Source organism: Loxodonta africana, chromosome 1, assembly GCF_030014295.1.
Source record: "Loxodonta africana isolate mLoxAfr1 chromosome 1, mLoxAfr1.hap2, whole genome shotgun sequence".
Lineage (NCBI taxonomy): Eukaryota > Metazoa > Chordata > Mammalia > Proboscidea > Elephantidae > Loxodonta > Loxodonta africana.
The window spans coordinates 222,317,694-222,342,399 of record NC_087342.1 but is presented as its reverse complement, the minus strand read 5'-3'; the positions used below and the strand labels follow the sequence as shown (position 1 = coordinate 222,342,399).

The 24,706-nt window shown below is 37.3% G+C and overlaps 1 protein-coding gene across 1 annotated transcript; it reads right to left on the bottom strand.

Moving 5' to 3' along the window:
- Positions 1-953: 953 nt before the first annotated feature.
- Positions 954-23,481, bottom strand: MYCT1 (MYC target 1). Its single transcript, XM_003404119.3, is given in 4 exon segments — positions 954-4,268; positions 23,118-23,183; positions 23,186-23,229; positions 23,231-23,481. Coding segments are annotated over 4 exon segments (699 nt in total). The 5' UTR covers positions 23,308-23,481; the 3' UTR covers positions 954-3,756.
- Positions 23,482-24,706: the final 1,225 nt, after the last annotated feature.

Here is a 24,706-nt window from a genome sequence, read left to right as displayed (position 1 = left end):
CCTATCTACCTTGCCACCTGGAACGTGTGAGAATATTCTCTCTTAATATATTTGCCAACAGTGAAGAAATTCGTTCTTAGAAGCGATCAGCTAATATGATAGATAAAAATGCTAGAGTATTATTTAAATGTACTTGTGCAAGTTATTAATAGTAATATTTTCCATTTTATCCTACATTTGTTAATCAGTTAAGTTTTGTCTTGAGTGAGTTGTATGTTTTGGTCCTTTATTCATTTATGTATTTGAAACTTAGTGTTTTTAAAATCTATTTGTGTGAACTTATCATAATATATAGATGTTGGCCATGTGTTTGCCATATTTACTCTAGGTGTCAATTTTTTTTTTCTTGCTTTCAAACTGGATAAATTTACTGAAGAACAGAACTTTAGAATTTTTTGAATAATCAAAGTTAACTTTCAAACTGGGTAAATTTCTGATGAACAGAACTTTAGAATTTATTTTAAAATAGTCAAAGTTACTAATATATTTCTTGAAAACTTATACCATTCCTTTGGCTCTTAGAACGTGTTCCTCTTCCCATTCATAGCTGTGCTAAGCATTCATTTCAAATTTTCTCTAATGTTAATACGGCCTGTGTTTAAAATGTTTGTTTTATAAATAAGTTAATTAAATAATTCTGGAATTATTTTAGGGTAGACAATGAAGTAAGAATCTAAATTAATTACTATTATTATTATTTAGTTTTATTTTTGTTGAAAATACTCACAGCATAACCTGCTCCCATTCCAGTTTCTAGCTAGAATGATCAGTGATATCAGTTACATTCTTCACACTGTGTCAACATTCACGTGATTTCTGTTCTAGTTATTTCATAACTTAATTTTTATAACTTACTAATTCTTTGATCTGCATGAATTTATTGAAAAATCCCATTTATTTGTGATGTCACCCTTTTTCTATTGTACATTTTTATACAAAATAGAGTTTTTGTCTCAATCTTTTAGTTTACAAAGAATGGTCTAGATTGGGCTATGATTCCACAGTAAAAAGGAGACTTTTCTTACTCAATTAATTTTAATAAGTTTGAGACCCTGAATAACATAATTTTTCTCTATCTAAAGTATTTTCCTAATTTATATCTACATTTTACAATTTCTTACCTTCTTGCTTTTTAGGAGGGAATATTTTTGTTATTCACTACATAAACTGTATACCAGCATTGACATCAGTTTAATTTTATTTCATAATCAACAAAACATTTTTTTAAAAAATTACAACCCCCCCCAAAAAAACTCCAGTTTTTGCTTTAATTTCACATTTCATGCACTAGACAATATTTACAAGATAATCATGTTGATTATTTCATAACTCAGGGCAGAGGAGGGTAATGATTTGGCCAGATGGTTAAATACACCAGAAGATTTCTGCTCTCATTTCCCTAATTTAAGAGATACAAAGCAGCTTTTACTTCCAATGTAAATTCTAGATAAAAACCATACACTTGGCTTAATCCTCACATTACACACTAAGGATGATATACAAATAAAGAAAAAAGGATTACTAAGTTAACACTCTCTTAAAATCTTACTTGGCTATATGAAAACTGCTAAATTTCCTTGTTAAAAACCAACTTACAATAACTTGGTTATTTGGTGAGCTTTTTTTTTCTCCCTCCCTCACCTTCTTTCCTCCTTCCTGTCACATTGCATTAGAGGACGTCTACTTACAGACATCATTGAGAATAACTGTCTTGGAGGAACAATGGATAATACTAGCTAAATAAAAGTAATAAAGAAAATGCTACCAGAATCTTTTATTACATAAGAATTATTATATTCTTGAGCCAGACACTATTAACTCAGACACCGCATTACCAAAAACTCTTTGCCGTTGAGTCAATTCCCATTCCTAGCGACCCTATAGAACAAAGTAGAGCTGTTCCATAGGGCTTCCAAGGAGCAGCTAGTGGATTCAAACTGCCAACCCTTTGGTTAGTAGTAGTCGAGCTCTTGACCACTGTGCCACCAGGGCTCCCACCACTGCATTGCAGAAACTAAAATGCTCGTAAATTTTCTTCACTAAAAATCCCAGTTTTCAGAGAAATAAACAAAATGTTCACTACATCAGAAATGAACCACAGACCTTGTTAGTAATACTCTAGTGAACTCATGTCCTAAAATGAAAAAGACGCATCTGGCCACTGAAACTCTGGCACCCACATTTGGGGATGTGCCCTCCTTTAAGACGGTGGCCACTTGTAGAAGTAGGCCTCTGAAACAAATGTCTGAACCAATGTCCCTGTGCCATATGGCACGGTTTGATCATTGGACAAAGACTCTTCAGAGATTTGGGGTTCAGAATTCACAGAGAAGCAGATAAGGGCTGATGCCTGGTGGTTAAGAGTCAACCCAGGAAGGAGTATTCTTGGTGAATGTAACATCTTTTTCAATGGCAGACTGTCTCCTTTACTTTTGTCATCTATGAAGTTACTGAAGAAGATTCCTGGATCAACTGCTTCCCTAGTTTCTAGATGTATTAAAAAAAAAAATTATCCCTTAAGAAAAACGTAAGTCCAAAGTTTGTTTTTAGGTCAAGTGATTTGGATTTGTTGTTGTTTTCATAACAACATAGCACAACCACAAGAGTGAAGAAGTTACATCATCACGTTAGTAAGTAAAAGGATTTTTTGTCTCAGTGAAATAGATCACAGTTCTTGGGACAAGTATACAAAGACTGTGTCTGGGAAAAAACATAAGTTCCAAATTTGCAGTATCCTATGACACCCTTTTTTTTTTTTTTTTATGACACCAGCAGGAGCCCTAGTAGCAAAAAATGGTAAAGTGCTTGGCTGTTAACCATAAGGTTGGCGGTTCGAACCTAGCCAGCAGCTACATGAGGAAAAAAACCTCACAATCTGCTCTCATAAAGATTACAGCCCAGGAAACCCTATGGGGAAGCTCTACGCTGTCACATGGGGTTGATATGAGTCAGAAATGACTCGACGGTACACAACGACAACATGACACTACCAGAGCTCAGCTTCCTTTGCTCTATTCCCTCCCTTGTCATAAATCAATGAAATCAAGAAACTAGGATTTCTTACACTCTGTCAGTTTCTGCCCACATAATCCATTAAAAACCCAAGTTTATAAGATGTCAGATGGTTCACTTGTCATTCTAAGAAAGTAAAATTGTAATTCTGTACGGTAGGTTGTTTTGTTTTTTTTTTTACAAAAAGTGAAAACAGTATTTTTTTCCCTTTATAGTCACAGTGAGAAATAAATGACTGTAAACCGCACATATCTAGCATTTTAATTTTAGTATAAATATATATACTATATCACAGCTGCTTGTTAGATTAGAATCACTATCTTCAATAAGCCTTACGTTGAATACAAAACATAAAAACCCATTGCCGCTGAGTCCATTGCAACTCATAGCAACCCTATAGCACAGAGTAGAACTGCCCCGTAGGGTTTCCAAGAAGCGGCTGTCGTATTCAAACTGCCGACCTTTGGTTAGCAGTTGAACGCCTATCCACTGCGCCACCAGGGGCTCCGAATACAAAACATATAAATATGTACTTATTTGGAAAAAACTATTTTTTAGTAAGACATGCACAAAAATGTGTTCAAAGAAATTGTATTATACATGGTAATATCCAACTTGTGTGAGCATATTTAGCTCAAAACTCCTTCGTAGTTTCAGCCATGACCTCAAAATTCTACTTAACCCATTTTTAATTTCCTTTCAATAAAAGACAAGAAACAAAGGAGAAAAAAAAAAAAACCCTATTCAGGAATCTGGAAATGCCTTTATGATAGACTCGTAGGCAGGTGGGGGCGGCGTGGAAAAGCCAACGCGCAGGTTGCTACTGGACCAGTGGACATCGGGACCACTCAGGCTGTGGGATGCGCTGACGCCGGGAGAGGCGCTGGAAGGAGGGAGAGTCATCACATGACTTTCAGTTTCTCCGGGAAGTGGTGGGCATTGCAGTAAGGGATGGAAAGTAGAAGCCCTGAAACTTGATTTTCTTGGAAAGGAATTTGCTTGTTCCATGGAAGCTTGTCGCTGGAACGTGAGACTGGCCAGGCTGAGGTTGCTTCGGCGTTCACAGCCACTGTGACGATAAAATCCAGTTCTGTTGAGTCCGTGGTTGCACGAAGACCTAGATCGCCGGCTGGCACTCCACTGAGAGATGGGGGCACTGGCTCTTCTTCGAGACAAGCAAACAAACAGAGCCCAGAAAAATCCTCCAATTATAAGTCCGATTGCCGTGGACACTGTGAAGGACATGATAAGATCCTCTGAAACAAAACAAAACAAAAAAACAAATAGCTAAATCAACTTTTAGATAGGTATTTAACTAAAGCAACACGTCAGAGTGCAAAGAGCAAGTTACTGCATACATGATTCACTTAAACCTGCTTTGAGTTAGGGAAACAGAAGACGGGAGGTGCTAGGTGTGTCTGAGCAAATGGAAGCTGATGTACTTCCGCTTATGAAAGAAAAAGGATATCAAAGGAAGTTTTTAGCGGTAGCATTCCAGGTTGCTCATGCTATTTTATCATGTTTAAGAATTAAGAAGAATCTCATAGTTCAGCTCTTTTTTTTTTTTTTTTAGAGTTACAAAAGCACTCCAAAGATGATTTCCTTTTGAGTTACAGTACTAGCGGACGTGCCAAACTGACCGATGATTTCATAGTCTCCTTTTTCTTTTTTCTTTTTTGACCTAGCTTTCTTCACTGTTGGCTTTCATGAGTCCCAGTGATGTCTTTCACCTGCAGACTTCCTGATGTGTCAGTTTCTGTACTCGTTCTCAGATAGAAAGTGCTAGGGCAGTGCCATCTGCTGGGCTGAGTGATTTATGTCCTGTTTCCTGAACTGAGCTGTGACCTATGCAGACAATTGGGCTCTTTCTTGGTCTCCAAGTTCCAGCTCATGCTGCTATCATGCCCTTGTGGTGATAATGAAATTCCTGTCCCTGAATCACCACAGAATCTCTGCTATACACCAGTATCCTCAAATTCAAAGACACTGTAATTCGTTCAGATTTCCTGTGCTGGAAAAAAAATATATATGGAAATTCTGCCTCACTGCCTGGCCTTGTGAACTGAAACCATACTCTTCATTGAAACTGGGTAGCTGAGCCCCTGCTTTACATGCAAAAACTCTCTAGATATTAGAAGACCCCTCTAGCCTCACTTCCTATCACTTTTCCTACCCTCTACTCATATTGATTTTCTCATTATTCCATAGCCTTCCAATTCCTTTTCAAAATTCTATGCTTTTCCATATATTTTTCCTTGTACCTGGTTACTCTTTTTTAATTTTATGTCTGGAAAACTCATTCTTCAAAATTCACTTCAAAGGTCACATCTTTAATAAAGCCTCCTAAATTTCCTAGACAAAAATTTGTTACTGTTAAGTAGAGAGGCAAAGCTAAATTATCTAACTGCCCATCCAGAGGTACTGTACTGAGAAAGCCATGGACTGCAATTAACTAATTGGGGTTGTGAGATTGGGAGGAAAAAAAATCACAAATTCTTTGCAGTTCTTCCCATCAAGAGGTAGAGTCAATTTGTCCACCTCTTAAATCTGGGGTGACTTCATGGCTTGCTTTGACTAATAGCATGCTCAAGTGTAAGCTTCAAGACTCCTTTCAGCTTCCACCCTTGCTGTTCTTCAGCCCTTGCAATTGCCAGCATATGAGCAAGACCAGGCTAGCCTGCCAGGTGATAAAGGACCATGGCCCAGTCCCCTCTATTGCCCTGGCCAAGAGCCTACTAACCTCCAAACATATGAATGGGAACACTCTAGGTAATTCAAATACTAGTCAGTCTACTAACTGGTTGCAGACACACGAGAAAGCCCAGTAGCAACGAGCCAAAACCAGCAGAAAATCCTTCCAGCTGAACCCAGCCCAAATTACCAACCCACAGAATCTTGAGCTAAGCAAATGATCACTGTTCTAAGTCTCTATGTTTTGGGGTGATTTGCTACACAGGAAAAGCTGACTAACAGAGGGGCTCCAAGCTCAACTCTTTTCCTGTTTTGTGATCTTCAGGAATTCTTTTAAACTTACTGATACCATTATTTTTAAAAAATGAGAGGTAGATTTTATGACTGCCAAGGTACGTTCCAGCTTATGGTTGTAATATATGACAATATATAGAAAATCTAGTTTGCAGAAAAACAGAACAAACCAATGTTAATAATTATATAAGAATAAGCATAACTCCATAGTTTTAGGACATATTTAATTCCTACTTTATAGTTATATTGATCACCTACGTTCAACTGTGTTCACTGTGTCCTATTTCCACAATTATCTTCACAAATATTCATATAAAAATCCTCTAAAACAATTTTCTATATCAAATATAAACAACAAATTCCTTATAATACAAAGGCTTCTAAATAATAAGATGATTTAGGACATCTCTGCTAAGCCCAGTATCATTCTTTTAAAATGTGTCTCAGAAAAAATATTGAGTCATAGCCTTAAAATGCAATCCCTTAAGACAGGGATTTCATAGAGTAAGGCTCTGACTAGAAAAGAAGCAAGTAAATACAGCCAGAACCTGCAATAAGCTTTCTTGGTGCTAGAGTACAATTCCAGATTAATTTAGCTCCCCAAATATTTAGAATCCAAAATTCTGCTTAAAAAGAAGTTACCGGAATTCTGGGTTGCCAAGGAAATGACAGTCATATAAATCAGAATTTCCCAACATTTCTTTTGAAAAACAATAGAGAACAACAAGAACAGATAAAAGTACACAAAATCTATACCTTTGGCCTAACTAGAAGACAAAGAACATCCCAATCTCAGATTACCTGGAAAATGAACAACAAAATAAACAGACACCAAAAAATTGTCCGCTATGCTTCCTCTCCACAAACCTTCACAGAAAGTAAGGACAAATGTGGGAAATGAAAACAAGTGTATTCTGGCACAAGAGCACACTACCTCTAGGGAAGGAACGTATGAGAGCGTGTAGGAATGTGAGGAGACCGTCTAGGAAAGTAATCCGTACCCTACTTTAATGAAGAAGAGAGTAACAGGCCATTCACAAAAGACCACATAGAGTATGACTGCACTTATAGGAAATGTCCTGAACCAGGTAAAACTATAGAAAAAGACAATAGGTTAGTGATTGCCCACAGCTGGAAGGTGAGGTGGGAGAGAATGGAAGAGACTGCTAGCTGTGTGTGTGTGTGTGTGTGTGTGTGTGTGTGTGTGAGAGAGAGAGAGAGAGAGAAAATGTTCTTAAATTTTATCGTGATGATTGCACGACCCTGTGACTGTAATAAATCAAACCAGTTGCTGTCAAGTCAGTTTCGACTCATGGCTACCCCACGTAAGTCACAGCAGAGCTGTGCTCCATAAAGTGTTCAATGGCTGTTTTTTGGGAAGTAAATTGCCAGGCCTTTCTTCCAAGGCACCTCTGGGTAGACTCTAACCCCCAGCCTTTAAGTTAGCAGCCAAGAGCTTAAGTATTTGTGCTACCCTGGATCTTCTGTGACCATAATAAAAAACATTTAATTGTACATTTTAAGTGTGTAAGTTACAATGTATGTGAATTATTTCTCAATAAAGCTGTTTTAAAAAAAAAAAACAAGAGGAGAGGTGCTTTTTGGGAACCACCCAATGAAGGGGGTAAAGAAGAAAGAGTGAAGGAAAAACTTAGGATGCTTCAAGACAAAATTGAATCAAAAGCAGTCAAAGGAAACACATTCCTCCCCCACCTACATCCTCCAAAATTAAAACTCAACTACTAAAAACACCATACTTTTCCACACTGAGATAAGAGGGCGTGTTTCAACTAAGAATCTCAAAAACCACTCCCAACCACCAGCCCTGTCCACAGAAATTAAGAGGCACAGTTTTCATTTATTAAAAAAAAAAAAAGGCTACAAAAAAATAAAAGACAAAATGAAAGTCCAACAATTCTGCTGATAAAAACCCTTCCCCTAAAAAACAGCACAGCAAAAAAATAAATAAATAAAAATTGTAATATAGTAATCTCAAACAGATGAAATATTCTCAACTAAGCATTTGATAGGAGAAAACACTATGAATCAGAACTTAAAATTTCAGAACACAAATGAAAAAAGAGGATGAAGAAGAAACAGGAAAAAAATAGCAGACAACCCCCAAAATCATATCAGATAAAACAAAGTTACAAAGTATGCAGGGAATAATAGATTGACATGCACTGGTAAAACTCTCAGGTTGTAAAGATACAGAAAACTTCCTCAGGATCACAATAACTTATGAGAGAAAGAGAATTAGGCTTGCATCATGCTTCTGAAAAACAACATATCTATCAAGGCAACAATGAGCAACATTTACAAGAAACCTGAGGAAAAAAAAGTGTGAAACAAAAATTTTATATCCAGCCAAGCTCTCCTAATGATCAAGATTATATAGAAAAGCAGTTTTAAACTTCCAAGAGTTCAGGAAATTCTGTGTCCACGTGCTCTTCTTTAGGAATCTACTAGAAAATGAATTTTAACCAACCAAGATATGAGTCCTGGTGGTGTAGTGGTTAAGAGCTCAGCTGCTAACCATTCAGGAGTTTGAATCCACCAGCTGCTCCTTGGAAACCCTATGGAGCAGTTCTACTCTGTCCTATAGGGTCCCTACGAGTTGAAACCAACTGAATGGCAACGGGTTCGATTTTTTGTTTTTATTAAGACATGAGCTACTTGGTTGGTTCAAGTTAAATTTTCAGCAAAATGATTGATAGCAAGCATTTAACAGATTTTATTGCAGATTTAAGGCTTAAACAAAAGTGGGAACAAAGTTGGAAAGTAATGTGCTATAGGATATATCCCAACCACCCAGTGCCATCAAGTTGATTCTCACTCATAGAGGCTGTATGGGACAGAGTAAAACTGCCCCATAGTGTTTCCGAGGCTGTAAACCTTAAGGAGGCAGACTTCCCGATCTTTGTGCCTTGGAGCTGCTGGTGGTTTCCAACCACTGACTGTTTGGCTAGCAGCCAAGTGCTTTAACCACTGCACTACAAGGGCTCTTTGATATATACTGTATGTTATTTGTTATTCTTCAGCAAGGTAGAAATAATGCAACTGCTTTTGAATTATCTTCAGCAAAATTTTACTTGCAGGTGATTTAACGACATTGATAATTTCTCAGTTCCATTTGGATCATCTTTCATTGGAATGTACACAAATAGGGATCTCTTCCAGTTAGTTGGCCAGGTGGCTGTCTCCCAAATTTCTTGGCATAGACAAGTGAGTACTTCCAGCGTTGCATCTGTTGGTTGAAACATTTGAATTGGTGTTTCATCAATTCCTGGAACCTTGTTTTTCACCAATGCCTTCAGTGCAGCTTGGACCTCTTCATTCAGTACCATCAGTTCCTGGTCATATGCTACTTTCTGAAATGGTTGAACGTCAACCAAATTCTTTTTGTACAGTGACTCTGTGTATTCCTTCCATCTTCTTTTGATGCTTCCTGTGTCATTCAAATTTTTGCACATATTTATATCACAACTCTAGGCTTAAATTTTTTTGTCAGTTCTTTCAGCTTGAGAAATGCTGAATGTGTTCTTCCCTTTTGGTTTTCTATCTCCAGGACCTTGCACATTTCATTATAATACTTTGCTTTGTCTTCTTGAGCTGCCCTTTGAAATCTTTTGTTCAGCTCTTTTACTTCATCATTTCTTCTGTTCTCTTTAGCTACCCTATGTTCAAGAGCAAGTTTCAGAGTCTCTTCTGGCATCCATTTTGGTCTTTTCTTTCTTTCCTGTCTTTTTAATTATCTCTTGCTTTCTTCATTTTTTTTTTTCTTCATGGATGATGTCCTTGATGTCATCCCATGACTCATCTGGTCTTCAGTCATCAGTGTTCGATGCATCACACCTATTCTTGAGACGGCCTCCAAATTCAGGTGGGATATACTCAACGTCGAGCCTTGGCTGTCGTGGTCTTGTTTTAGTTTTCTTCAGCTTCAGCTTGAACTTGCACATGAGCAATCGATTCTGCAGTCAGCCCGTGGCCGTGTTCTGACTGATGATTTTGAACTTTTCTATCAACTTTTCCCACAGATGTGGTCAATTTGATTCCTGTGTATTCCATCAGATAAGGTCCAAATGTATAGTCACCATTTATGTTTGCAACAAAGAAGTTGTTGGAATTTCAAAATTCTTTCATGAGATCTCCTGCATCATTTCTATCACCAAGGCCGTTTTCCAACTACTGATCTTTCTCCGTTGTTTCCAGTTTTCGAATTCCAATCACCAGTAATTATCAATGTAACTTAATTGAAAGTTTGATCAATTTCAGACTGTAGAAGTTGGTAAAATCTGCAATTTCTTCATCTTTGGTATGTTCTGATTATTAATGGATGTTTGCAGCTGTTTTTTCTCATTTTGAGTTGTGCCACATCAGCAAATGGAGGACCCAAAAGTTTTACTGCATCAAAATCATTACGTTCAACTTACTTTGAGGAGGCACCTCTTCCTCAGTCGTATTCTGAGTGCCTTCCAACCTGAGGGGCTCATCTTCTGGCACTATATCCGACAGTGTTCCACTGCTACCCATAAGGTTTTCACTGGCCAGTGTTTTCTGAAGTAGACTGCCAGATCCTTCTCCCTAGTCTGCTTTAATATGGAAGCTCCACTGAAACCTATTCACCGTGGCAGATCTTGCTGGTATTTCAATAACAGTGGCATAGCTACCAGCGTCACAGCAACAGGCAAGCCACCACAGCATGACAAACTGACAGACGAGTGGTGGACATGAATAATAAGCAGTGTAAAATTTTGAGTGATATAAAGTAAGATAAGATAGAGCTACAAAAGTTACATTTAAAAAATAAACATATTGCCTTCGATATGAATTTTCTTAATTTTTATTATTCAATTGAGTTCACTTACATGAAAATGACTCCTAAACCCATAACGTCTGCCAAAATATATGTTTTAGAAATTATTGTACTAATTCTTACGACCTTGTTATAAAGGCTTTTTTTTTTTCTTTAATAGTTATAAATGATAATGCCAACATAAGATTTTCTAAGTCTTCTGTAATGTGTGGTAAAAACTTGTCCATCTTGGAAACTTCCTTGAATACAAACATACGAACTTCAAAAATAAATGTAGAAATGCAAAACAATAAATAAATAAAAAGACATGACAAAGAAATATCAAGAATCATGATTATTCCAGGGTGGTTATAAATACGCTTAAAAAATAACTATGGTTAATCATTTTTCTGACCAAAATTGAAATCTAGAAAATATATAACAAAAACAGCAAATATTGGCCCTACAACTTTAAATTTTCATATACAGTGTTCCATTCTGACAGGCTTTTGACAATTAATTTTGGTAACCTTCTTTTTTTCTAACCTAGTATAAAAGACTAGAAAATGTATCTGAAAGAATAAAGAAATCTGCACAAATATTCCTTCTTTGAGACTTACTTGCCTTCATATTTTCAACAATCTTAAGGGAGGAAAACATGTGCCATAATTTTACTTGATACATTATAGTGTAATGTAACTAATTACAGCAAATGATTACTTTTTAAAGTGCAGATCTCCTTTTGAAGATAAAAAGAACAAATTCTAATATTGGTAAGGCATCCCATGTCATATAAAATAGGTATTGTTATACTAATTGGCTTCTACACAACTAGAAAGAGGCCTGCACATAGAAAACCCTCAATGAATGAAAGCTGTTATTACTAAGAGTTGGGTGACTTATCCAAGTCATTTGACCCTTCTTGGTCTAATAATAACGGCCACTTTAATGCCTTCTAATTCTAAGAATCTAATATTGAATCTGGTTTTCAGTAAATCTATCAATATCTCAAATGTTGTTCTTTAGCATTAAAATTTAGTAGAGTTCACCATCTAGTGGCCTTGAGTTGAATTGTACCAACATTCGGAAATTGATTTTATTATTGGCAACAAAATGGAACATTAATTTTAAAAAATTCAGAAAACCCTTTACAGTTATAAGAATCATAAGCTCTGCTACTACTAAAGCAAGTCAGTACTGTTCTTGGGACCTAGAGTATGTAAGATGACCACTGGGCCAATAGGAAGACTTCTGGGGAAAAAATGGTTTTAAAAGAGAATGATATCTAGGGTACGAAAACTTGATTAATTATAATAAACAGTCAAAAGTGTAAATGTGTTCTATGTATAGCTCATGTTTCATGAAATCCTGATGGTTTTATTTTCACAACATACCCAGAAATCATCTCTTCTCACTGTCTCCTCTACTACCACAGGGGTCCTAGGGACCACCATCTCTGAACTGGAGTATTCCAATAGCCTTCTAATCGGTGTTTCTGCTTCTATTTTTGCCCCTGTACGCTCTCTTCTCAATACAGCAGGCAGAATGTAAGCCAAATCACATCACTCCTCTCTTTGAAACCCCCCAGTGATTCTCCATTTCTCTCAGAGGAAAAGCCAAACCCCTGTAAATGGCCACAAGGCCTTACTTCATCAGTCACCAATTATATAATCTTATCTCCTACTACCCTTCACCTGGTTCATTCCGTTCCAGCCACAGGGTCATCCTTGTCATTCTTTAAATACACAAGACATGCCTGTGACTTAAGGCCTTGCACTAGTTGTTAACTCTGCCTGAAATGTTTCTTCCTTCAGATGCCTGTATGGCTTATTTCAGGTCCTTCCTCAGATATCACCTTCTCATTGAGGCCTATACTGAACCCCTATTTAAAATCGCATCCTTTTCTGCCTCCTGTGCCTAACTAGCACTCTTGATTTTTCTTTGTCTTTCCAGGTTAATGGAAACTAGACTCATTAATTTATATTCTTTAAAAAATATATAAATTAGAACTGTTACATGGGTATTATGTGCTGTCAGTATCGATAGTAGGAATACTTATACCTGGAATGGGTGAAAAAAGCTTTATGAAAGAGCTAAGATTTAAGATGTCTTTTTGGGTATGCCTGGATGCCTGATGGACAAATGAGAAAAAGGCTAGATGACAAACCCCAGATTTGGAAGTAGGTATGACCAAAAGCACAGGATATAAGTTATGTTTGAAGAAGATGAGTCAGCCAGTATTGCTAAAGTAAAGGGTATACTCAAAAGGAACAAAAGGAGCATATCTCTTTCTGGCTTTGATGGACTAAATTATGTTTAATCATATTTTATATGGATTAAAAATATTTTTCAAAATCTATTTGAAAGCATCAGAGATCTACCAAGACAGTGCAAATTCCAGGAGAAAAAAAAATCTTTTGTTACCACTATCTGTACAGAGAGGCAAAGACTCTGACTAGTACTCTATGAAAACACAGCAGGCTTGGAAAGCAAAAACTGAAGATCGGGGATTGCCAAGGGAGGGGAACCCTGGTAAGCATTCTAGACTCTAGGCCGGGCCTCTGAATAAGTACTCCTTAGGCATTCAGGAAAAAGAGCAGACCTCACGAAGGTTGAAACACAGGTACAGATCAGGTCAATCTCACACTGGATTAAGGTGGCCTGCCCCCAGCCTTCCTCTCTAGAGGAAAATAACCTCACTCAAAGTCTAAAATTATTTCTACAGTGTTTAACGTAATGTTAGACTGACTAATACCTTACAAGGCATTCCAGGAGACCAGACCAAATGAACAGAAACCAAGAGAACGAACAATAGAAAAAATCCATAAATTATTAAGATAGTAGAGTTATCAGACACAAATATTAAAATAACTGTGAATCAATATGTTAAAGAAAATAAATAACAAGTTTGAAAATTTCATCAGAGAAAGGGAACCTATAAGCATATTTAAAAAAATCAAATGCAAATTAGAAAATATTTTAATTGAATTATATTTACAATGTGAAATATCAAAATATGTAAGATACACCTAAAGTCATGTTTAGAGAAAAAATTATAGTTATAGAGGCATATATTTAAAATAATGGCTTAAAATCAATGATATAAGCATCCATCTCAAAAAAACTAGCGAAAGACCACTAAATAAAACCTAAAGAAATGTATAAATCAGTCAACGAGTAAGAGAAAGAACGTAATGAAACGGGGCCGGGGGGGGGGCGAAGAAGGGGAGAGAGAGGGAATTAACAAAGCTAAAAGTCGTTTCTTTGAAAAAAAAAACGCTAACCAAAACCGATAAACTACTGGTAGGAATGATGAAGGGAGGAGAGAGAATTACTAATATCAGGAACGAAAAAGAGGGCATCAGTACAGATAGTCAGATATCACAGGCACTAGGAACATATGAATATAGGATTCCACTTCCAGTAATAATTGCCAAGTAACTTCCTAATGTACTGACATTTCCTGGTATAAAAAAAATAGATGACTATAAAAACTGGGCACAATACAAAAAAAAAAAAAAAACCTACCTAAACTGTGGGGAGATATTGGAGAAGAGGATAGTTTACACTTGGAATTGAAGAACAGCACTGGCTGAGCTTCTTTTTTCTTTTCAAACCTGAGGGCAGGCTTCACTTTAAACTGTATGGAAGGAATAGGTAAAACCTGAATAGAAAAAGACCAGTATTTCTGGTCTGGAGAAACGGGCAGAGTTTGGTGAAACCAGAGCTAATAAAATATGAGGGTGAAATCCTGAAAAAGAATCGGAGAGAAGGAGCCCCAAACTCTGTTCACAAACTTTTCCAAAATATATCTAAATCCAAACGCCCTGAGGGAACAAGCTACTGGGCTGAGGGTTGGAGACCCATGGTCTTGGGGTACATACAGCTCAACTGGGATAACATAGTCTGTAAGGAAAATATTCTGCATCCAACTGTGATGAGTAGCATCTAGGGTCTTAAAAGCCTGCAAGCAGCCATCTAAGATACATCTACTGGTCCCATTCCAGCTGGACCAAAGGAAAATGAAGAAAACCAAAGGCACAAGTGAAAGATTAGTCCAAAGGATTAATGGACCACAACTAGCACAACCTTCACCAGACTGAGCCCAGAACAACTAGATGGTGCCCAATTACCACCACCGACTTCTTTAGCTGGGATCACAATAAAGGGTCCCTGACAGAGTGGGAGAAAAATGCAAAACAAAGTTCAAATTCACCAAAAAAAAAAAAAGAGAGAGAAAACAGCCTTGTTGGTCTGACAGAGACTGGAGAAACCTCAAGAGTATAGCCCTTGGACGCCCTTTTAACTCAGTACTGAGTCACTCCTGAGGTTCACCCTTCAGCCAAAGATTAAAACAGGGCTATTTTTTTTTTTTTTATAGGGCCAACAGAGCCCTGGTGGCAGAGTGGTTAAGAGCTTAGCTGCTAACCAAAAGTTCAGCAATTTGAATCCACCAGCTGCTCCTTAGAAACTCTATGGGGGAATTCTACTCCGAACCTCTATAAAAAAAACTAAACTCAAGATGGACCATGGTCCTAATTATGAAAGAACTTGAAGATAAAATAGAAGACTATCTTAATGACTTTAGATTAAGCAAAGTTTTCTCAGACAAGTTCCAGAAGCAACACTCACAAAAGAAAAAAAAAAAAGTATAGACATTAGAAAATTTAAAAAATCTGTGCATCCAAAGACCCAAAAACCAAAAACCAAACCCAGTGCCGTCGAGTCGATTCCGACACATAGCGACCCTATAGGACAGAGTAGAACCGCCCCATAGAGTTTCCAAGGAGCACCTGGCGGATTTGAACTGCCAACCCTTGGGTTAGCAGCTACAGCACTTAACCACTATGCCACCAGGGTTTCCGCATCCAAAGACACTGGTGAGAAAATAAACAAGTAACAGACAGTAGAAAATATTTACAAACACTGATCTCTTTGTGGACTGATAACCAGGACATATATAGGACTTTGCACTCAATAAAAAAAGGACCAAAACTAAAACAATTAAAATGGGCAAAAGAGATGAATAAACATTTTCAAAAATATATATATTCAAAGGCCAATAAACACAAGAAAAAATTTTGAACACCAGGAGGTCAGCAAACTTTTTCTGTAAAGGACCAGGTAGCAAATATTTTGGGCTTTGCAGGTCATATAATCTGTGTCACCACTGGACTGGGCCACTGTAGCACAAAAACAGCCATAGACATGCAAACAAATGGGTGTCAGTGTGTTCCAGACATTATTTATAAAGACAGGTGGTGGGTCAGATTTGGCGGCAGACCAGAGTTTGCTAACCCCTGTTCAACATCATTAGCCATCAAGGAAATGTAAAGTAAAACCATAATGAGCTACAACTACATGCTGACCAGAATGGCTAAAATTAGAAAGGCTTACAATACAAAATTTTTGGCAAGGATATGAAGCAACTAGAACCCTCATACAGTGTTGGAGGGAGTTTTAAACTGTACATTCATTTTGTGAAAAGGTCTGGCAATTTCTGGTATACATAAGCCAACACCTGGACTCACTTCTAGGAAGTTACTCAAGAAAAATGAGAGCGCAGCCACACAAAAAAAAAGACTTTTACGGGAATGTCCTTTGCAGCTTTATTCTTAATAGCCAAAACTGGTAACAATCAAGGTGTCCGTCAATGGGAAAATGGATAATCAACTTGTGATATGTAATAAATACTGCTGAGAAAGATAAAAGAACAAACTACTGATACCAAACAACACAGATGTATAGCAAAAATGTTATATGAGAGAAGGAAGCCTTATGTTAAAAAGGGAACACTATGATTCCACTGCTATGAAGTTCAAGAAATGGGAAAATGAATCTGTTCGAGAAAAAAATTAGAATAGTGGTTTCCTGTCAGATTGGTATGGGAATGGGGAATGGCTGAGAAGGGACATGGGGGAATTTTTGGAGTTGACCATAATGTTCTATATCTTGACTGATGCTTGGGTTACGCAGGTACGTACGTATTTCAGTCAAAACACAGCAAATGTTCCATTATGATCTGTGTGTTTCATGTTAATTTTGTATATGCTGTTGTATACAAATTGGACCATAAAAGGAAAAAAATAAACTGTAAAAAAATATATCGAATTCCAATTAATGATACGCATGCTACAGTAATTAGGGGGAAGTGTATTGATGTCTTCAATTTACTTGGAAATAAATCAATAATATCTTAAGGGGTAGATAGATGTGTAATAAAATGAGGACAGTAAAATATTAGTAAGAGAATCTAGGTAGTAGATATATGTGTGGTCTCTGTAAAATTCTTTAAACTTTTCACTAGGTTTCAACATTTTCATTAAAAAAAAGTTGCAAAAATATATGAGAGAATATCATGAACAACTTTAAGGCAATATATGAAATATTTAAGTCAAGTGGGAAAATTCCTAGGAAACCCAAATTGCCATAACTGACAAAAGAATCAATAGAAAATCTGAGTTGTTCACTTTTACGAAAGAAAGTGAATCTGTCGTTTAAATCCTTCCTGTTAAGAATACTATAGATAATTACACTGGTGAACTTTCCCAAACATTTAAATCATAAACAATGCCAATAGCACCCAAATTCTTTCAGATAACAGAGAAATAGGGACCACTTTGCAAACTGTTCCATGAGGCCTGCTTAACATTGATACCAAAACCCAATAAGAATATCACAAGAAAAGATAATGACAGACAGGTTTCTCTCATTAACTTAGAGGCAAAAGTCCTAAGTACAGTGTTCCAGGTTCCACCTCACATCTGTTGTTGTCGTTGTTGTGTGCTGTCAAGTCAATTCCAATTCACAGCCACCCCATGTGACAGAGCAGAGCTGCCCCACACAGTTCACTTGGCTGTAATCTTTACAGAAGCTGATCAATAGGTCTTTACTCCCGTGGAACCACTACCCAGTAACCCAGTGCCATTGAGTCGATTCCGATTCACAGCGACCCTATAGGACAGAATAGAACTGCCCCATAGAGTTTCCAAGGAGCACCTGGCGGATTCGAACTGCTGACCTGGGTTCGGAATGCCAACCTTCCTGTTAGCATCCCAGAGCTTAATCACTGCGCCACCAGGGCCCCTTATCTCACACCTACTGAATCATAATCTCTGAGTTCGGAGTCCAGAGAGAGAGACGAATTCTCATAATTCTAAGTCATTCAGATGCAGCAGTGTGAAGGACCATTTTTGTAAACACTAGTTTTCTAAACTTTCTAGGTAACTGTGATGAGGGAAATTATTAAACCACAGATGCCCAAGACTTTAAAATACAAGTCGTAGAAGTGCACTTGAAATATAGCCAGTAGTTGCTTACTGTTTTTTTTTTTTTGGCGGCGGGGGGTCGGGGGAGGATATAGAGGAAATCCTTGAGGTATATGCCCAGCCCATAAGTCCCCCACCCTCAACTTCTCCGGGAACATCCCTACTCCCATCTACTGGGTAGAACCCTAAGAGCCGTATGTTTCTGTAGGCAGAGAAATACAAGTCTGAGCTAATTATCAAAGTTTTCTCTCCTTGTCAGCATCTGACTCCACAATAAATCAATTCACAACCCTTCATCTCTTCAGTCATAGTGATCAGTTACCTTAAAGGGGGTTCAGGCTGTAGCCAAGGACTCACAAAGGAAAAGTCATGCTTCGTTTTTAAATGACCCCATGAACTATTGGAACCCTGGTGGTGCAGTGGTTAAAGAGCTCGGTGGCTAACCAAAAGGTTGGCAGTTCAAATCCACCAGCTGCTCCTTGGAAACCCTATGGGGCAGTTCTACTCTGTCCTATAGGGCCACTATAAGTCAATGGGTTTTGGTTTACATGAACTATTAAGTATACAGAATAAATGAAAGTCTTGAAAATCAATCTTTTTTGTTATTTTTTTTCACTGCAATAGGTAGATGTTATGAGGGGAAAAAAAGAGTATTTTGGACTTTGTTAGTTTCAGTCTCAAAATGCTAAAAGCTTAAGGAACTCAAGAACATAACCTTGTATCTTGAAGAGCAGTACTGGGAAGACTAAACTGTGGCTTATGAGCCAATCACATGCAGCGTAGTGAGGAGGAGTCTTGGCGAGACAAGGAGAAGAGCCGTGGAATACATGACTGGTGAGGGTTTGGGAGAAGGGGACCACCTCTCCATCTTTTCCTGTGATGAGCTGCAGGTTGATTTAGGGGAATCCCAATGAAACTCGTGTTCATTCCCAGATTCCTGGGGTCCAGATGGTGAAGATGGCAAGCCCCACTGTGAAACCCTGAGTGCCCAAAGGGCAGAGTAGGAATGCGGGTGGGGTAGTACCTCTGGTGTGGCACCCCTGATAAGGCCCAGCCTCCTGAGGTTCCCTTAGAGCCTTCTAGGAGAGCATCCAAAATTGTTCTTTGCCACTGAGGCAGAGGGAAATGTGCCTGAGTGAGAGCCAGGAGAATGGAGGGGGCTTTATGAGAAAGAAAACTATGCTGTTGGCAAATGTTGAATACTATCAGCCAGATTTTATACAAGAGACTTCAGCAGTGGAGAAAGAGAGAAGTCAGTGCCCCAAAAGCAGATGACCAATACTCGCCAGTAGATGTCGGCAGAGGCCAGAGCTTGATAGAGAGCCAGTGGCTCTCCTTCCAATGCCCAAAAAAAAAATAGTATATATCCCTCATACCCACCTCACCTCCTTTCTAACCTTAGAGAAAAGTCCTAGGGAGGACGAAGGAGGGGGGAAATCACTTGATTGAAAGTGATTACATTCAATTAGGTTGAACTTTTGTACTGATACTCAAAATCTTACCAAATCTCCCTCCAATCTACTTTTCCAAATATATCCCTGTAACTTGCATACGCAAACCCATTCATTTCTCCACAACGTCTTGGGTGTTTTTCCTTCTGCATGGCTGCTAACATTTCTCCTTAGCTCTCTGAGTTTCTCACACTATGCCTTATTTATATCACTAACACTGAACGCATTTCCTAATATATAACAGATGGTCAGCCAATACTTCCGAATGAAGAAATGAACTGAGTGAAAGAATGAATGAGCTAATGAGTAAAAAAAATGAATGACTAAAATATCCACTCCAGACTCGTCTCCCTCTTTGAATCTTACCGGACTGTCTAGGAACAGCTGAAATCCCATATATTTCTAAGGAATTAAGCATCATTTCAGTCCATATTTTTTTAAACTCCTGTAACATACTGCCAATTATTGCTATTTGAACTCATATTATCTTGTAGTATTTTAAAATTATATGTGCATATATTTTCATGCACACATCATCATCTCCAAAACTATAATCTTCTTGAGGACAGGCATTGTACCTTTGGTGAGGATTAAACAAGGTGAATAAATGTAAGCTCCTAGACCACTCTTTTCCCATCTATTTTTCGCAATGCCATTAAAATAGGAAAAACGCATGGTAAGGCAGCAGGTATAACCAAAACTACAACTTCTTTAGGACTCTCAGGTACTAAGAGGATAAGTGAGTTCAAGGATACTCGTCAACTCTTGCATTAGAGCAGAGTACAGGAAGTTTTCACAGACGATTTCCTGTTGTTGTCATGAGGAATGTTTACAGGGAAGGAACACGCATTTAAGAAAGCAAAGGTGAGAAGGGCAAGGCGGTGGGCTTCAGCTCTCTTGTCACTCTCAAACCAATTCGATGGCGATGAGTACTTTAACACTTGCACAATATTTAGTAAGTTTTAGTGGGCGATTATTATTAAAATGCAAGCTAGCATTACTGGTAATACTTTAGCATGACCTGATTTTTAGCACTCACGCAAGTTAACCGGGAAAACTATATTTGGAAAGAACTTAAACATGTCAGGGTATTAAATCTGGAAAAGTTCTGAGTCAATGTACTCATTTCGCTTTTCTAAGCTACTCTTTCATCTCTGAATTTAAAATGCCAAGTGGGTAGTTGATCTGGCAGCAATAGGGAATGCATTGCCCTGCACTTTTTAAAATTTTCAAAGTAGTATTTTTGTACAGTCAGTGATCAAAGTAACTATCAAGTTAATACAGAAACAAATGAAAATAAAAAATATTGGCATTTATATTTCAGAAGACTTTTACACTTTTTATCTTTACATTTACCTTTTTACATCTCACACTTCCCATTTTTTTATCCTAAAAGCAATATTGCAGTCTTTCATATATTTGCCACGAATCCTCAAACAGGGCGTATGTCTGCTCAACACGTTTGCACTGGTTTTGTTAATGCTTATCAATGTAGCCCTCCCTTCCTGGTTTTCACTATTTCCATCTCTTTTCTGTTATATTCACATGCTAAAACAAAGGAACACTATAACAAAGGACTGTCTTTGGGTCAACAAATAGGAATTCCCTCTCAAGCACTGATTTCCATAGGAAAAAGCTAAATTTTTGAGGATCAATAAATGGACTTTAGTTAAATATTCTCTTACCAATATCAGATTCATTTTTAAGTGGATAATAATTTCTTTTTCTTAAGTAAAACTAAAATTTAACTTTCAATGGTTTGGGAAAAAATCTGGTTTTTGCAGATTAACTTTGAAATAGAAGTTACTTCATTCTGGAATAACTTTAAAAAATTACTTATTTTTATACTGATGAATTTAGTATAAACACGCCCTAGCTACTTTTCAGCACGTGTTCAGCACACTCACTTTCCACAGAGAGGACAGCGAATGATATTGTAACAAACACATATAATTAGACCCTCCCACAATTCAAACCCTTATTTTCTATTGGTATCTCCCTAGAATAACTCAGTACCAAAGCCATTCTTTAAAATATGCAAGCATGATTTATTTTCTTCTTCCTAATTTTGTTATATAGTTATACGATGCTCACAAATGCCTCTCCTGTCCAAATTTAAAGCAAACATAAATCGTTGATGAAACAAAGAATTCCCTTCATGCAATTGTCAGTGATGGCTGACAACTAGGTGAGGTTGTTAGGGGCAGTCAGCTACTTTGTTTCCTTTTCACTTGACCATCAATTCCCAAAACACCCCCTGGGATCACAACCAAAAAAAAAAAAAAAAACACATTGCCCTCAGTCAGTTCTGACTCATAAAAAAAAATAGTCATGGTCAATTCTGACTCATAGTGACCCTACAGCACAGAGTAGAACTGCCCCACAGCGTTTCCAAGGAGCACCTGGCAGATTCGAACTGCTGACCTTTTGGTTAGCAGCCATAGCACTTAACCACTACACCACCAGGGTTTCAGGGATCACAACAAAAAGGCAGAAATAGTTGTCTGAGGGAATTAAAACTGGTTCTGGACTTTGAAACAGGACCCTAGATCTCTTTATAAGCTCCACACACACACACAAAAAAAAACCCTCAAGTCACGCTCTTTACTTTTAAAAGGTTCCTAAGCCCAAGAGTGTTGTTGTTGGGTGCTGTCAAATCGATTCCAACTCATAGCGACCCCGTGTGACAGAGTAGAACTGTGCACCATAGGGCTTTCTAGGCTGTGAACTTTACAGAAGCAGATAGCCAAGTCTTTCTTCTCCGGGTGGCTGGGTGAGTTGAAACCGCCAATCCTTCAGTTAGCAGCCCAGTGCTTAATCTCTGCCCCACAAGAACTCCTTGAGCCAAAGAGTACATGTCGATTTTACACCTTAGCCCTTCTTTCTTGTCCTGCTAGTCTTGAGCAGCTGGTAACTTTGCCCTCAACACCACCTTACTGCTGTGAACATCACCGAGCACTTGGCTATAAGCTTCTACTATGTCTGAAATCAGCCAAAAAACACTTTTCTAGCATTTGTTTTTTCCCTCGTTGTAGGCTTCCTTTGTAATGTTATACAAGATGTTATTTCTACATAATTGTTTCTATTATTTTCTCTCATTTCATAACACCTTTCCATTTTTTATCTATATGACCACATTCTAAATTCATTTGAGTACCAGTTTGTTATTTAGATTCACTTTGAAAATGAAAGAGTATAACACTGACAACGTAAGTTAAAATAAGCTCCGTAGAAATTCTTGGTTTCGTTAAACAAAATACATAATCTATAACCTTAAGAGAAATAAAAGTTCTTTTTTTCCACAAAATCTACATGGTCATATCCCAAACAGCAAAGACTTCTGCCTTTTTATTCTCTTCTCATTATGTTTTATAACCCCTGCCAAAACCTATACTTACAGCCTATATTCTTCTTGAATGTCTTCATAGCACACTTTAGAAACATTTCTATACAAATGTACTTTTTGGAATAAATCAGTAAAAACTTTAAATAACCAGTTCACAGTAAAAATGTCGCAGAGATTTTCAATATTTGGATAAATTATGGAGTACTTCTCTTGCATCCCAATATTAACTGTAAAATAAGTCAAAGAAAATATCTTACCCCAAAAGTTTGCTGGCCATGGACTCCCTAAACTCGTGTTATTAGCCATGATATCCACAAGAAAGAAAGAAAAGTCAATATGTCCAAAAGAAGCACCTTGATTCTATGTCTTTATGGTTGAGCAAGAAAAGTAATTTTCACACAACCCCTCATACACTTGTGTTTGCATAAAAGGAAATAAGTGTATCATGTTTCCTGCTTTTATACTCAAATTAGCAACTGTTTTTTTCTTATCTTGAAATTCCACATGGTTCCTGAGACACAAAACAATTTCCTTCTCGTCATTTCCTCAGCTAAATTACTAAGTACCCTCTTCACAGCCACCTCCAAAACTGCTTTTGGGATAAGAGGCTCTTTTTCTTGATCTTTGTCCATCCCCTACTGACATAAAAAGAAAGATTCCAAACACTCAGAATCAGGACTTTGGGTTAAATTAGTATAGAATAGAGAAAGAGACTCTTTAGAAAATTATATTTACGTGGTAAATTATGGGGAGAAAACTATTCAGAATTCCATATTCTCTCCAAGTATAATGAATTAGTTGAACTTAATGTCCTCTTTGAAAAATAAAATTTAATTAGTAAAATTCTTAACATGTCTCTCTGTGTTGGTATATTAATTTTGAAAAGGTAGTTCTTCGATGCATTTCATAAATATTTCTATAAAAGTAACATACTTTCTATGGCTCTTCCATTGGTATTCAAATATGAAAACTAGTTTCTACACTGAAGGAGCCTATTTAAAATCAACTAGGGAACAATGCAAACATTCAACAACAGCATAAGTGAAGTGCCAAAAAATAAAGTACAGTGACCACAGGCATTTGTTCTTCCTGGAGAGGTCTGAGAGGAGAGATGGCTTTCATACACTGTATGGGAGACGGAAAATAATTTTTCTAGGTGGAGAGCAAGTGAGAAGGTATGGCATACAAAAAGAAGAACATAAAGAGGTACCATTAAAATTCACGCTGGATAGATTCTGAGTGTGGTTATAAGACTTTAGGGAAGAGTTACGTGAAACCCTTCAGGGAAGCTTTAGGGAACAGTTACATGAAATCCTTCAGGAGAATGCAAATTAGTTAAAATTTCAAGAGGCTTTGTCTGAAAAATTCATTAGTTTAGACTGGATTCTATAAGCGTTGGGAAGCGACGAGAAGTAGAAGTAATGACCCTGCCCTTAAGAAATGAACTAAACTTTATTCGATGATTCAGGTTTCTCAATCTTTGAGTAACTCTGGGTCATTGCATTAACCCTGATGGTCATTAGAATATAATTTGGTGTGAAGTTGTAATCATCTTCGTGCAATATGTAATATATTTCTAAATAGTTCTAAGAAAATTTGGAAAAAAAAAATCATGAAGCTTATCCCATATTAACTTTTGCAGTCTGGTTTTCTCAATTTTTATAAATAGCAGTTAACTATAAATTTATTGAAAATAAAAATATAGACAACCTAAAGAATAAGAGTTACAGAAAATTTAGAGATTTCATGGAGCAAAAATGAAGAGACTACTCAATAATATTCTCGCAAAACTTTATTCCCCACATAATCTGGTAGATAAGATATTCATATTATCACTAAAAAAAGT